The following is a 16,800-nucleotide window of genomic DNA, read 5'->3' as shown; positions in this document are numbered from 1 at the left end:
CTGGTGCATGTGATCTGCTGCACAAACTACACTGTGTTATCCTGTGATTTTTATTCTTGTTTACTGTGAAATGTGTCGAAAGGATTATGGATGTTTTATTCTGTAATCCACCTCAGATTTTTGTGCGACAAGCGTGGGCAATACATTTTTAATAAATAGAAATAAACTGAGGGAGCCCTACAATTGGCTCCCACGCCTCTCGTTAACACTGCTCTAGATGAGATTCACAAGGCAGCTTCTTTTGATTAGGTACAGTACCTAGGAAAAAATATAGCTCACGCCAGTCACATGACTTTCTATGGTTCTATTTACTTTTAGAACAAGATTGAAAAAAAATTACTTAAATGCTGTTTTGATAGGGCAGAATTAGATGTACGATTTAAATTGACAATCTACCTTATAAATGGCCTGTGACCGACGGCCCGCAAATGCGCAGTAGAGACCAGCTCTACCGCGCATGTGCGGGCGAGCACGTCGCTCTGAGGCAGCTTCAGAAAGAAAAAAAAATGGCGGCGTCCAGTGGCAGCAGCGGGCGGCGGCGGCGGTACCGGCAGTGGGCGGCGACGGCGGTAGCGAGCGGCGACGGCGGTAGCGAGCGGCGGTAGCGGCGACGGTAGCGGGGGAGGGAGAAGAGAGAGAGAGGGAGGGACGGACTGAGTGGGAGGGAGGGACGGAGAGAGAGAGTGGGAGGGAGGGACTGAGTGAGAGGGAGGGACTGAGTGGGAGGGAGGGACTGGGACTGGGAGAGAGAGGGAGGGAGTGGGACTGAGGGAGAGTGAGTGGGACAGTGACTGAGTGGGAGGGAGGGATTGAGTGAGGGGGAGGGACTGAGGGAGGGAGTGGGACTGAGGGAGAGAGAGGGAGGGAGGGAGTGGGACTGAGGGAGAGGACAGAGGGAGTGGGGACTGAGTGAGAGTGAGTGGGACTGAGTGAGTGAGAGGGAGGGTGAGAGGGGGGAGGGAGTGAGTGAGACTGAGTGGGAGGGAGGGACTGAGTGAGACTGAGTGGGAGGGAGGGACTGAGTGATAGGAGAGGGAGGGTGGGGAGGAGTGGGTGAGGGAGGGGGTGGTGAAGAGTGAGGGGAGAGAGAAAGAGGGGGAGGTGAGAGACGGAGGGATGTAGCCCGTTTTAACGGGCTTAACGGCTTGTATGATATATTTCAAAACCATCCAACTAAGTGAAACACTATAAGCCAACAAAATCATGTAGGAGGTGTGTACAGAATTATAGGGTTATTACCTACATGATTATTTTGTTGGATTTAATTTTGAAACAGGAATATATATTTACATTCACCTTTTGTAATACTTCTAGGCAGATTATATTCACGTACTGTAGGTATTTCCTTATAACTTTCAAGAGACATGCTGCCTTCATCAGGTTAATGTAATAAATGAAGCCACAGAAAGTTATGTAACTAGTGTGATTTATATTTTCCCCACAATGCATTGACTTGATCTTATTTCTTTCCACTGGGAAGCACGTTTTAGAACTTGTGAGTTGGCCTCAGCAAAGTTTTACATTGTGTTGTAGTGGACATCCTCACGCAATGGGCAGATCAAAAGGTGTTGCAGGTCTTCCTCTTGCCACAGTCAAAGGTCTCTCAAGTCTGCTAGAGCATTTCCCTTGTTCCCATGTCACTTCTCAACCTGCTGACTTTGATCTGGAGGCAATTTAAAGTCTTCTTGAGAGTCTATTCCTCCTCTATTCCTGCGGGAACTTGCTAATTCCCATGAGAAGATCTCCAAGTCATGCCTGCCATGTTTCCTCGGATGCAAGTCACAGTTGTGGTGTTAATTACTTCTGTGGACATGAGGAAATTCCTGGGAGACTGTTTGAGGTGTTGTAAGTGTACAGAAGGAGTCTGCTGGCTTTAATTTGCTGCTTTCTCTCTGTTTAGCTAACCATGCCTCTTCGGATGTGTGGCAATCCTGTTCCAGTAATGATATACAACGCTTAAGATTAGTTGTTTAAGGCAGCCTGAGATAATTTGGCAGCTATCATTTAGCAGCAGTTGATTTCTGTTGCACGGGCAGTGTTCCCATACAGGCCGATTCAGTAAAGTCCACGGGAGAGCGGACGCTCTCCCAGCGCGTGCACCGGCCACTCGATTCAGTATTCAAATTAGGTGGTGCTTGGGACACTAGCGCATCCATAGCGCCTCCTTTTAGCCCGGAGCGGCGGCTGTCAGCGGGTTTGACAGCCGACGCTCAATTTTGCCGGCATCGGTTCTCGAGCCCGCTGACAGCCACGGGCTCGGAAACCGGACGCCGGCAAAATTGAGCGTCCGGTTTTCGGCCTGACAGCCGCCGGCCCATTTAAAATTTTTTTTTTTTCTTTTTAAACTTTTTTTTTTACTCTTCGGGACCTCCGACTTAATATCGCCATGATATGCACAGAAAGTGCACAGAAAAGTGCACAGAAAGTGCACAGAAAAGCAGTTTTTACTGCTTTTCTGTGCACTTTCCCAGTGCCGGCAGAAACTATCGCCTACCTTTGGGTAGGCGCTAATTTCTGAAAGTAAAATGTGTGGCTTGGCTGCACATTTTACTTACTGTATCCCACGGGCATACCTAATAGGGCCATCAACATGCATTTGCATGTTGAGGGCGCTATTAGGTGCCGCGGGTTAGACGCGCGTTTTCCTCCCCTTACTGAATTAGGGGTAAGGGAAAACGCGCGTCCAAGGGCAGGTTAACAGTGCGTTCCGTCGGCGCACACTGTACTGTATCGGCCTGATAGTGGGCAAGCATACTCGGCACTGAAATAACATAGGGCAAGTACAGCGGCTCTGGTCATAGGTGAGCGTGCTCCCTTTGAGTTTGCAAGCTTATGGTTGTTGGCATTTTTCCCAAGGAAAGTGTTCAGTATCACTCTGAGGTACACTGAATATGTGCAGCAAATCAGATGTATGCTTTTCCAGCTGTTTTAATCCTTTATTGGTGTCATGATTAAGCAGTGTGTTTTACTTAAAGAGTTGACCAAAATTGATTTACGATACTAGCTAGTTAGCCTGGCTAGCATAACTGTCAAAGTGTATTCTATATGGGTGAAGTCTCATGCTTGCACTCCTTTTGCTAGGTCATTAGTATAAATAAGGCTGTGCGAGTTCAGATAAATTGTTGGTGATTCATGTGCATAATAAAAAGGAGTAATGCCAAGACACATCCTTGTGGTAGGTTGTTCTGTCGTAGACACTAATAGCTGCATTTTCCTCTAAATTTGACATAGAAGCAGTGGTTTTTAATAAGTATTTAGATCGTGCAAACTAGCTGGTAGTCCATGTCATAGATTTTTCAAAGTTGCATTTGATGGCCGACAAGTGTCAAATGCTGCTGAGAAATCAACAATGCCAGTGATTTGGCATTTTTCAAAGCCATCTTCAATGCACAGGTGAGGTTTATCACTGGTTTGAACACCCGCTCAGCCAAAAGCTGGTGTTCAAAGATGAATAGTTTTCCTAAAATGGATGCAAGCTGATTCAGGATGAGGCATTCATAACGTTTGTAGAAATGGAAATGCAAGGACACTGGCTAAAAGCTTTTTAAATTCAAGGGCCCATTTCTGAACAGGAATTGATAATTTTGCATGCCAGTCCCCTTCTTCAGGCTAGTGAGTGCAAGGATTACATAGTAACATAGTAATGGTAGAAAAGGACCACATGGTCCATCCAGTCTGCCCAGCAAGCTTATGGTAATATCTGCCACACACTGTAGGTTAACCAGTTTCTCTTTTACTAGGTGATGAGTCTTCTTGAAAATTCAGACAGTGCTGCTCGTCATGCATTGTTTATGGACTTGGCCGTTGAAGTCCTGTGCTTTTTACCTTATGTCTGCTTATCAGTACCTTGGACTGTAAAAGTCAGGGCCCCCATATAGGTTTCCTGAATCCAACTCCTCTTCACCCTCCCCCAATGGTCAAAGCAGAGAGTGATGTTGTAGTTGCGTCAAAGGCATAGAGGCTTATTAGTTAAGGGTAGTAATCCCATGCCTTCTGTTAAGAGTAGTAACTGCTGCTCCATGCAGGTTACCCTCATACTTATCAGTTCCCCAGGTTGTAAACGTCTGACCACATGCAATGGGCATCACCCACAACAGGAATACCTGCGGCAATGTGGTAATGCCTTCACTCACGGCACTTCACAGAGCCTATAGTGATGGTAGCGCCGTGACTGTATGCCTGGAGAACAAAGGCATAGATGACCTTTGCAAATGGCAACCCTGCCATCAGCGCTCCACTGTCTTGAGGCACTATGGTGGCAGCAGCACTAACCATGCACAAACGAGGGTAACAGCGCTAACTATTGCCTTATGACACATGGAGTAACCCTTCAATGGAGGCACCTCCATGGTGTCCCTGGCACTTGCTGGCATCTTCAGCGTCATTAAGTTAATGTTTTCTCATGACACCTACATGCCCAACGGCAAAGACATCTGTGGCACTCAACGATGTGGAAGAGACCCCAGCACCCACTGACATGTCTGGCACGCAATGGCAACCATGGTACTCTGAGTCCACAGTATGCGATAGCAACCATGGTACTTGATGGTGATCATGGTGCATGGCATCAACCCTGGCGCTCAATGGCACCCAGGTGCTTGTGGTGAATATGGCGCAATATACACGATAGGCAGACAATGGTATCCAAGCTGGCCATGCTGCTTGATGGCAAGGTGTCCAAGGTGAAACATGCTGAGGCACCTGATGACAACCCAGATGCGCAATGGTGTCCCTGGTGCTTGATGGCAGCAAGGGCAATGTTTGTGCCCAATGGTGGTCAAGGCTCTCAGCTTTGTCAAGGGCCTCCATGGTGCTCACTAGCATCTATGATGCCCCATAGGCAATGATGGCACCTCTGACACTAGATGGCAGGAGTGACGCCATGCCCTTCAATGGCACCTTCGGTGCTCAATGGCACCCATAGCACCCCTCTAAATAGCACTGACTGTGCTCCTTTGTGCCTGACCGCACTGGACAGTACACAAGTCACTCGCTGGCACCCACAGTACTTGACCCAAAGGCATCACTGGTGCCCATGGTACTCAACCCAAAGGCAGACTGCATTTGATGCTATCCATTGATGGCACCCATGGTGCTCGATTGCTCCCCCACAGCGCTTGATGGCATCGATAGCTGCCATGCCACGGTGCTCAATGGCATTGATAGCTTCAGTGGCACCCACAGTACTCACTGGCATTGATGGCACCCATAGAAAATGAAGGCACCCATGGTACTCAATGGCATCGATGGTGCACATGGCGGTTGACAGCTGCCATGCCATGGTGCTCGATGGCAGCAAGGGTGACAATGGTGCCGATAATGGCTGTGGCATTCTCTGGCCCATAAGGCACCCACGGAACATGATGGCCTCCATGATGCTCAACAGTATTGATGCTGCCACCAGCGCATGATGGCATCCATGGCCCTCGATCAAGGATGCAGACTATTGTCCACAGCACCCGACAGCATCGTGGTGTCCATGGCCCTGAATGACATCCATGGTACCCCTGAGCTTGAGGCATTCCTGTGGCCATCGGTAATCTGGCATCAGATTCCAGGCATGGCACCAATGGTGCATTAGTGAATCTGATCGCCCAGGCTCATGCTTGCCCTCTCTCCCAAGGAGATGCATTGCCAGATCAATCTGACATGCTGGAGGAGATGCCACCAGACAAGAAGACTGTCTCCACAGTTCGGGAAACTAAACATCTACTCCTGAACTCCTCTACCTTCTGAGCCTTTGTCTATGCCCAGCGGTCAGACAGAATTTTCTGGAACTCTTGCCTGGGTAGGAACTCAGGCAAGTCCCCAAGCCAGAGGCCTACATGGATTGCACAATGACAGTCCTAACAGGCATCTGACAGAACCAAAAACTGTCAAGCTAAGGAGAGGACACAGGAATATGCTGCAAATGCAGCGTTATTTATTAAGGAGAAAACTTCTGCTGGCCACATAGTGTGCTAGGCCTACCATGCTTCCAACAGATAAGTGCTAGGAAGAGAGAAAAATAAATTAGACCTAAACTACTGCAAAGGATGTGAGGGAAAATAGAACACCAAGGCTTTGCCTAAAAAAAACAGATACCTGCAGCTCCAGAACTATCACAGGCTTAGCTATAAGGAGAGCAAAGCGGAATCCGTGACCACACAGTTCTATGGAAAAAGAAGGACTGAGGGATTTTGCCTGAGAGAGACAGGGAGGGGGCTACAGCTGCACATGCTCAGTAGAGCATGCTGAAAGCTCTAGAATCTTTGAGATCAAAGTTCTGTGCCAAGCTCTATCGGACAATGTCACCCATGTGTGACTGCAATCCTGCTTGTTCTCTGAGAAATTTCTTAACCGCAGAGTCTGTGGATCATGACAGTTTACAAGTAGAACATACATAATAAATGCATCAAACAAAAAATTAACACATTACATAGTAATGATATCAAGAATACATAAATAGGCAAAAACCACAGTTAAAATGACATATCAATTGTGTTATGCCATTATGTCATACAACATGTCAATCTTCTTACTATCAAAGGGACTAGTACTAGTTCATTTTTCATGGTGATTTCAAAGTCTTAACTGATCCCTCCAAAAGCTGGCCTGAAAAGCCAGGTTTTTAAGGCTTTTAAAAATATTTTACGATCCAACAACAGCTTCAACTGTTCTGGCATTGCGTTCCAGATTTTTGGGACCACAAAATCACATCTATGTTTATGATTTATTTCTAAGAATATATCACTACAACTACAATTATAGTGTTGAGGTGGGGCATATGGAACAACAACTACAATTCAAACGCCATCAGATTTAAAGGAAGCCAGTTCTCATCAATGCTCACAGTCAAAAGAATTCAGTAATTTATTCCTTGAAGAAGAGCTTGAGAGGAGTTGAAACACAGTCCTGTGTCAGGGTTGTTTTGGTTTCAGACTACAAAATGAGCATTTTGATTCATTGACTTTGATCGGTTTACGCTGCAAAATTGATTTTAATTGCAATTTTTTGTTTTTCTATTGCAATGTTCACCCAACACTAAGTTGCACTTTTACAATCTTACTGACCAATGATTATAAAGAAGGCTGAGCCTTAAGAGGTTTTCTCATGTCGATGAAGCCTAGTATGATGGTCAATCAACCTTGCATCTACTTTAATGTGTTCGGTAGGATTTGAGTAGTGGTGTTTTTATGACTTATTTCTGCCATGACTTGCATTGTTCTTCTGCCAATCCAGTTGTAAGCCCTTCTTCCTGCTGCATTATTTGCAAAAGAACAGTTTGGGTCCCTTTAAAATGGCCAGGTGGAGTGAATCCCAGTATATAGTTTCTGTTGAAGCAATGTATTTTCTTGGAATATGTTGCACCACTTTGACAATACTGACCTGATAAAGGGAGCATGTCTCTCAAAGGCTAGTCACAAAAGCATTAAGTTAGTCCAGTAAACGAGTATCACCTACAAGTTGTTTAACTGTTTAAAAATTAAAGAGCAACAAAGTTAGTTATGAAGAAACCTGAAAGATAAATCATACAGATTTCTACTCCCTTCTAATTATTTTAATTCTACAGTTGTTTTCGTTAATAGCACCCTTTAAGAAATAAAAAGCAAACAGGTTTGTCATCTACCATGCTCCTTTGCTGAACTTACCTGCGATTTCTCTTTATGGAAAAATTTATAACATATGTCCTCAAAAAGCAAATTCTGCACAGCACAATTAAATTCTGCAGCAAACCCTGTCAAATTCATTGGTTCTTCAAATGTTTACACATCTTACTATAAAAATACATCAGCAGGGATTTTTAATACCCCACTCAGAATCCACCCAATTTAAGTATTCTGCAGGACATAAAGACTTTCTTTTCCCAGCAGTTATCTATAATCAGATTCCAATGCACTAACAACTGCAGACTTAGTTATTTTTATTGCAGTCAGTGGAGTATTTTGACACATTACAATCAAAGATCATGATACAAAATAGGCTGCCCTCCAAAATTAGGGACCCCTTCCCTCACACCTCTCAATCAAACTCAGGCCATCTCTATGAAGCAGTGCTGTCAACATAATTGCACTGTATTTATTTGCTGGACCTTGTGCTCTCTTTAAAATTGTTGCCTGAACGAATATATTTCAAGAGGTGAACTGCTAAAGTATTTAAGCAGTGTGCTGCGTTAACACATTTCTGCATGATTGCATCTGGAAAACTCGAACCAGGAAAATGACTTGCCGCAATAAGTAGTACTATAGAGTTTTTCAGGTCACAAAAACAAGCTCAGCAGCCTTTCCCCTGGTATTCTGTGGATGAGGTAATGGTTAGCTGGTTCTGAATCCAGCCAGTGCAGGCTACCAATAAAATCAAGCTATATTGTTTTGCAATCTTAGGACAGTCTGTGGTTACCGGTAAGTCAATTTCTCCGGAAATGTCAGGCTTGATTTAAGTCCAAGTCAAACTGTAAATGTAAGATTAGTAAACATTTACATTCCAATGACTTGAAATATGAAGGAAAAACAAGGTCACCAATGATATTCTTTTTACCTTGCAAGAGTTAAATCATGATGGTGGTATTCCAAAGCTTTTGTGTAGTCATGCAGGTAGAAATAGGCATTGCCCAATTGACTGTAAATAGCACTGAGTGTTTTCAGATCTTCTGTTCCAACTTGAACTGCTGCTTCAAAGAAAGACACTCCAGCGCGACAATCTCCAGACTTACAGAGCCGCTCCCCTTCCAAAGCCAGCTCCAGGCAGGAAGCTTCCATTCTACACAATTAAAAGGAGAAGTATTCATTGTGACATTATAAACACATTCCCAAGTGATCCCAAACAAGATTTACACACACAAAGGAGGGCAAATATTGGTCTATGCATCATCACAGCTGTCAGGCGCAAACATTTCCAACATACAAACAAGAGAGGCTCACATTTTCTAGCACCTCCCAACATAAACCTGGGTAAATTCATAACCCTCAAATACTCATGGCAGGCTTTTATCCCAAATTTGACCCCAACTGGTCCATTCTGAGGAAAATGATTGTACTTTTGGACAGACTGACTGAATCACCGCACAAGAATTTTTCTGTCGTTTCATGATGAATACTGACGTCTTTTACGATACCTTTGGATGGATCAGAGTAGGGAAACTATTTTACTCAAAATGAAGGTTTGACTTTCCTGGGGAGTCTATTCTAAATCTGATATTACCCTTTTCCTCCATACAAATAATAATAAATGAAGTTTGTATAGTTTTTTTTTTATCCAGACTCAGATGCTGCAACTCATCTTAAAAAAACAAAAAAAAAACAAAAAACTAGACCTGTGGCTTTCATCTCAGTCCTTGGCCACTGCCCAACCAGTCTGGTTTTTAGGATAGCCACAATGAATATGCATAATATATATATATATTTTGTTTTGGGGGGGGGGGGAGGTTTGGCATGATTGGAGGCAGCTCATGCAGATCTCCATTGAATATTTGCTGAAGATATTCTGAAACCCAGACTGGCCCAGTGGTCCCCAAGGACAGGGTTCAGAACCACTGCACTAGACTATGCCTACCCTTCTCAGGGATGATTTCAAGAAATTAATGTTCCCTAGAAGAAGAGTTAAGGTGATTGATTTCCAGAAGCTGGAAGTCTTTTCAATAAAAAATAATAATAATAATAATAATAATAATAATAAAACCCTTGATTTGGTTCTCCCCCGAGTACGTTTACGGCTATCAGGTAATTATTCAAAACCAAAGGCTCTGAGACTGGAACCTGCTGTCATCTGCAGCTATGTGGCTCTCTTTGCATGACTGCTTAATTATTTTTATCTCTTCTCTCTTGTACAGTACTCAACTTAATACAAAGGTATTAGAACCACTGAAAAACCTTTAAAAAATCTATTGCTAACAGCCAACATTATGGCAGTAGAATTAACAGTCTCTTCAAATGGGCTGTTAAAATGTTTTACTGGTTTTTTTTTTTTTTTTTTTTAAAGCATTATACGTAATTGCAGGGAACAGAGGTCTTACAAACTAATCCGAAAATGTTCTCAGCCTAAGTATGTAAGTCCCCAAGTAACTGATTAAAGTTTTTCCACACAGAAATAATTAATCATCTTAATAGGTATCCATTTTATTTATGGACTTCTGCTATTTTGGGGCAGGATTTCTAGAAAAGAAAACGTGTTCAGGGATGAAGAAAATCTACATGTAACTGGAAATTAGACCTCCCAGTGGAATGTCTAAAAATGATTAGTGTAATACAAACACCTTTCGAACCAAGTCACAAAACATTTCAGGACGACGACAGCCTTGCAGAATTTTTATAACTAAAACAAAAATAAGGGAACTTTACAACTGCATAATAAATGCCATATAACATTGCCTTGCATTATAGTACCTAATACAGAATCATATCTCTCTCTCGATATATAGATATATATATATATATATCATATATAAAATATGCTATACCATTAAAGCAGATGCCCCATGTGGGTATTTGTCCAGTCAGACATTATCACCTCTCCAATAGGGTGCAAAACTGTCCAGAATAGGAGCAAGAAAACCATAATTAGCAAAATAGGTAGAAAAACAGGTAAGTGTGCAGCCACTAAGGGCACCACTTAACTTAAATGCACAGACCACTAGGCCTGACTAAGCATCCAAAAGCTGGATGCACAGCTAGACTCATACACTGAACCAACAATCGTATAGAAGGCAGCCTATAGAAAGCACACGAGACACCATTGAGGCTTACCACGCCACGCAAAGCCTAGCCTACAGAGGCTGCTCAACCCGCCAGGCTGCCCACGTCCCTCGACCTCCCATGGAGCGGGACGAATGTCGGAACGGCATGCTGAACAGGAGACCAGGGGAAGGAGGAAGCTCTATGCCACAAAACCTTCCTCCTGTTTCTCTATCAAAAATTTTTTTTTTTTTTTTAAATATCAACTTCCCTGAGTTCAGCCTTACTGGGCTGAATATGAGACTGTCTCCGGCTGCGGGGGGAAGAGGGCACGTGTTGTCACTGCCATGCTCAACTTCCTGCACCCGCTGCCTTTCAGCAGTTTAATAGCTAAGTCCACGCCGACTGATGGCTACCAGACCAAGGCACACCTCTGAGGGACCACGGAAATCACCTCAGGAATTCTCAACTGGGGGAGGGACCATTTGGTATCACCACAGGAGAGCAGGGCGAATACATTTTTTCCTTATTTCTCCTTTTCAAATCAAAGCAATCCCCAGTGGGGAGATGCACGTCCATCTGCTGGAGACGGAGAATACTGGCAGGCTGATGTCACTGCAGGGGTATATATACTGCGACATCAGTTTGCTCCATCTCCATCTGCTGGTAGAGTGCGTAACCCACTTTTTCTGGATTCAACTGATTAGATGAGAAGAAAATAATCAGTTTATGGAACTCAAAGAAAAGAATACAAGCCAAAATCTAAAAAAAAAAAAAACCCAAAACCAAACCAAACCCAAAGTCAGAATATCCAGCAGATCACCAAAAAGGAGACCCATGGTCTCCTTGTCCATTTTAGATCCTTTCACCTTCATCCATAGAAAATGCGCCTCACCAATGAGGCTGGGATAACTGGAGTGCAGCTCTAGCATAAGCTAGTGAAGAAGGGGAAAGTATCCCTCAAGCACAAACCTCAGACTGGGCTTCAAAACATCAACAACTGTTATCCAAACTCTCAAAAATGTTCAAATCTCATTTTCTCAAAAGCCTCCAAACTTCCCTTCACCCTTGCTGTCCCTGGTCACTTGGGCAAAAAGATCTTTACTCAGTTTTTTGTTTTTTTTTAAGATACTTGGAGGTGGGGGGTGCCCTTCCCTCTGGACTGATTCTTACCAAAAAAAACTTCACTTTCTTCTCTCTCTCCCTAACGCTTGCTTGAGAACCAGGGGGAATCTCTAGCTCTCATCTCCTCCCTTGCCTTCCCACTGAAGACTGAGCATGCTTATGGGGCCATTTATATTGCACACAAGCCTCCCACAAAAAGGTGGGGTTTCAGCAAGGGGAGGAAGCTTGAATATCTAAAACTTTCTTCCACTGCCTACCAGCAGGAAAAATACTGGGGATAAAATTAGTGAGGGGCAAAGAGCCCCCATCGCACAATGTTTCTCTGTCATCCCTGATCAAGGAATCAGCAAACTAGCTCACCTTGCCCTTCTCTGCATAAAAGACCACCCAGTAAAACTGATCTGGGAAGGGGGAGGGTATGATAGAGGTCTTTAAAATCATAAGAGATCTAGAAACGGGTAAATGTGAATCGTTATTTGCTCTTTCAGATAATAAAAAGACTAGGGGGCACGTCATGAAGTTAGCAAGTAGCACATTTAAAACTAATCGGAGAAAATTATTTCACTCAACCCACAATAAAGCTCTGGAATTTGTTGCCAGAGGATGTGGTTAGTGCAGTTAGTGTAGCTGGGTTTAAAAAATATTTGGATAAGTTCATTAACTGCTATTAATCAAGTTGACTTAGGGAATAGCCACTGCTATTACTAGCAACGATAACATGGAATAGACTTAGTTTTTGGGTACTTGCCAGGTTCTTATGGCCTGGATTGGCCACTGTTGGAAACAGGAAGCTGGGCTTATGGACCCTTGGTCTGACCCAGTATGGCAGTTTCTTATGTTCTTATGATTTAATCATGAATTGCAATACAAGGTAGCAAAATATTTGTTTTGATTGAGAAGAGACAATTTTAATTCTTACAAATATTGACATGCTTTATTTCCTGCACAAGAATCTTTGACAATCTCTACAGAAGCAAAAACAAAATCCCACAACAAAAACTTAACCAAAAGCAAGTAAAGTGAGCATGAAAAACTATATATATATACACCGGTATATGATGTAAATAATCTGGAAAGAGGTATGACTAGTGAGGTGATCAAATCTGCGGATGTCACAAAATTATGCAGCGTAGTTAAATCTCAAGCAGACTGTGATGAATTGCAGGAGGACCTTGTGAGACTGGGCTTCCAAATGGCAGATGAAATTTAATGTGGACAAGTGCAAAGTGATGCATATAGGGAAAAATAACCCTTGCTGTAGTTACACAATGTTAAGTTCTATCTTAGGAATTACCACCCAGGAAAGAGATCTAGGTGTTAGTGGATAATACATTGAAATCATTGGCCCAGTGTGCTGTGGCGATCAAAAAAAGCAAACAAATGTTCGGAATTATTAGGAAGGGAATGGAAAATAAAACGGAGGATGTCATAATGCCTCTGTATTGCTCCATGGTGAGATTGCACCCTGAATACTGTGTGCAATTCTGGTCACCACATTTCAAAAAGGCTATAGCTGTACTGGAGAAAGTGCAGAGAAAGGCAATGAAAATAAGGGGCATGGAACGGTTGCCCTATGAGGAAAGGCTACAGAAGTTAGGGCTGTTCAGTTTGGAGAAGAGATGATTGAGGGGGGATATGATAGAAGTCTACAAAATCATGAACAAGTTAAATGTAAATCAGTTATTTACTCTCTCAGATAATAGAAGGACCAGGGAGCACTCCATAAAGTTAGCAAGATGCTCATTTAAAACAAATTGAAGAAAATTCTTTCACTCAGCGCATAAACTCTGGAATTCATTGCCAGAGGATGTGGTTTCAGCAGTTAGTGTTACTGGGTTTAAAAAAGGTTTAGATAAGTTCCTAAAGGAAACATCCATAAAGTGCTATTATGGTAATTAATAAGCAATAGTAGCTTGTGATCTACTTAAATGTTTGGGTACTTGCCAGGTACTTGTGACTTGGATTGGCCACTATTGGAAACAGGATGCTGGGCTTGATGGACCCTTCGTCTGACCCAGTATGGCATTTCTTATGTATATTCCATGCCTCAATATGCAGACTATAAACTCATTTTCTTTTCAAATAAATCTCACAACCTGCTAGTGTGGTATCATGCCAAAGTTACATAATATAGGGCCTAATTTGCTAAGGCTTTTTTCCTATTCTATGCCTATGAGGAAAAAATTTTAATAAAACAGGTCCATCTACGAATTTACCAGAATCCATATTTTATTTAAAATGCAATAATTAAAAGAAGTCTCATTCAAGTAAAAAAACAAAAAGCAGTCTGTGAAAAAAAGAAAGTGAGTTTATAATGTGTGTTGTATATTGAGCCATGGATTATAGATTTTCACTCACTCTTCTTGGTTTTGATCAAGAATTTTTACTGCCATCTGACCATTACTAAGCTTAGATAGAAAAGCCAAACCCTGCAAGAGAAAGTGTTTTTCAAGGCATTTTTCTTTTAGCATTCTGAGTAGCAAAAATGCAAGCAATATAAACAAAACTGTATAGCAGATGCCCTTGTCCTTGCTGGGGGCCCAGAGAGCACTAGGAAAGAAAATGAAGTATTATGGTTATTTTTTATGTAATCACTTTATCCAAAAATGTATAATGTTAGTAAATATCACTATCCCCAGACAGACACTCCCTAATCTACCGATTTCATGGGATCAGGTTTAACTGGATCTGCTCTAAAACAAAAACGCATCATCTTGGATGTTCTTCCCTTGGAAGAAAACTTGCAACAATAAATATTCTATGATTATCAAGACAATCCACTTTAAACTATGTCCACTGGTTTTAAATTAAATCCAATGCACAACTGCACTGCTATTCACTCAACAATCTGAATGATTCAGAACTAATCTACACCTTAATGATCTCTGCAGAACATAAAAAAAAAAAAAAAAGTTATGAAAACATCTTGTAATATTTATACAAAATTTTCCACCACACACTAAACACTCTTTCAAGTGGAAATAAATTATTAAATATTCCCTGCTATACAAACAGCAGGGGTCTCCTTGTAGAAAGAAAGCCACATCTGATTGCTTTTAAATTATTAAATGCTGCTGCTGCACGAAAACAGTTCACCCAACAAGATGGGAAAGGGAACCTTTTTATTTTTTTTTTTTTTTAAGTACATATCCTACAAAGATCTTTAAAAGCATTCAGAGAAGTATGAACTATTTATTATTAAAGCTCCCAGAACTGAGCAACCACACAAGAAAGAAAATGGACAAATCCCAGGTAGAATCACCATTTATGCATGCAGAATGCACGCCAAGATAACCTTCAGATTTAATACCACCAGATGCTGATCCAGACCAAAACGAGAGCCTTACTTTCTGCATAACTACAGTATAGCTCGTCAGTGCTAAACTAACTCTTGTTTAGGGACTGGCAGTGAAGGAACTCTGGACAATTCTACCAATGCTACTTCTGACATAGCTTAATGTACAAGTAAACCAACTATACTGTACCTGTTTGCCTTTGAAATTCCACAATTTAAGCAAAATGACATGGATATTTCTTAGCCTTTTTTGCCAAGAAGCCAGAAATGGTGCAGAAGAGAAAAATGAAGCATGCACCTCCCCCAAAGGCCAAGTTCCTAGGTTAGATATGCATAACACATACAATCATACAGTCTCACGAAGTAGCGCCATGTTTTTAAACCATAAAAGCTATTTTCTAACATTTTGCGGCAACATATACAGGTGTAGTGCACATTACTTGGGAATGAGAATGCTTAGCAAAATACACTGCTATAGCACCAGAAAAAAAAAAAAAGTTTTGGAATTAACATTTCACAACTAATCTTCACTTATCTGATCCTAGGCAGTTTGCTCCATGTCTAACTTCATGGTTAATTATGGTGCATCAAAGTCCTGAAATTTTAAAATGTGTTACAACAATTAAAGTCCTTTCCACTTTCTTCTTCAAATGCTCTCAAAGATCTCAGATTCTGAGCTGACTCGAGGTACACATGAGAGCTGGTTTATTAAAACACTGGACTCTATTTGCTAAACCTTACAATAAATAAGAGACCTGCTCTGAGTGTGCTGCACAGGAGAGACTCTGAAGGTCATTACCTGCAACAGCAGATTAGACTTGGGTGGACACAAAACAAAGACACAGCATCCAAGGAGCGCATAAAGTTTTTGTGAGGTTTATTTAGACAGAAGGCACAGATGATGCATGAAAAAAAAAAGTTATGTTTTCAACAATCACTCTTTCAAAAAAGAATGTTCTACAGTAGAAACCCTGTTTTCTGGAATAGTAAGGACTGAGGTCATTCCGCATAATGGGCATTATCCCCATATATTAAATTTGAAAAAAAAAAAAAACAACAAACCACAGAAAGAGACAGCAACTGTACATATGGCAAATACATCTGTTAGAATTTCATTTTCCTTAGTATAAACAGATGGACTCAGGACCAGTGGGTTATGCTCTCCTGCCAGCAGATGGAGATGGAGCAAGCTGACATCACAGTACATATACTCCTGCAGTGACCCCCAGCCTGCCAGTACTCTCTTCAAAAGCAACTGTGGACAGACTAGCAAAAAGCAGGCAACCATAACTATATTTAACATGAAACACTGAAGTCAGGTAAGAACAAAGTACCCCAATCTAAGAACATAAGAAATTGCCATGCTGAGTCAGACCAAGGGTCCATCAAGCCCAGCATCCTGGATGAACACTTACCAGTAATCCCCTGGAATACTTAGCCCTACAGAAGGACTATTGACACAATCATTTGGCAGCAAAGAGCAGGAAGCTGAGTCCATCTGTCTACACTAAAGAAAACGAAATTATCAGGTAAGTAATTTCTCCATTTCCTAGCGTGTAGACAGATGGACTCAGGACCAATGGGATGTACCAAAGCTACTTCCGAAAGGGTGGGAGGCTGCCCATGGTCCAAACACTGCATGTGCAAAGGCTGCATCCACCCAGGCCTGCATATCCAGACAATAAAACCTAGAAAAAGTATATAAGGAGGACCACATCGCTACTCGGCTGA

The 16,800-nt window shown here is 42.2% G+C and overlaps 1 protein-coding gene across 4 annotated transcripts in view; it reads right to left on the bottom strand.

Moving 5' to 3' along the window:
• GPSM2 (G protein signaling modulator 2) overlaps window positions 1-16,800 on the bottom strand; it is a 110,338-nt gene that overhangs the window by 46,193 nt on the left and 47,345 nt on the right. For all 4 annotated transcript variants that reach the window (XM_029618055.1, XM_029618058.1, XM_029618054.1 and 1 more), the window contains one exon: window positions 8,518-8,739. In XM_029618055.1, the coding sequence (XP_029473915.1) occupies window positions 8,518-8,739 (222 nt within the window). The remainder of the gene's footprint in view (window positions 1-8,517; window positions 8,740-16,800) is intronic.

Source organism: Rhinatrema bivittatum, chromosome 10 (genome assembly GCF_901001135.1).
Source record: "Rhinatrema bivittatum chromosome 10, aRhiBiv1.1, whole genome shotgun sequence".
NCBI lineage: Eukaryota > Metazoa > Chordata > Amphibia > Gymnophiona > Rhinatrematidae > Rhinatrema > Rhinatrema bivittatum.
Note: the sequence above shows the minus strand (reverse complement) of the source record. Positions and strands in the feature narration are given on the sequence as shown.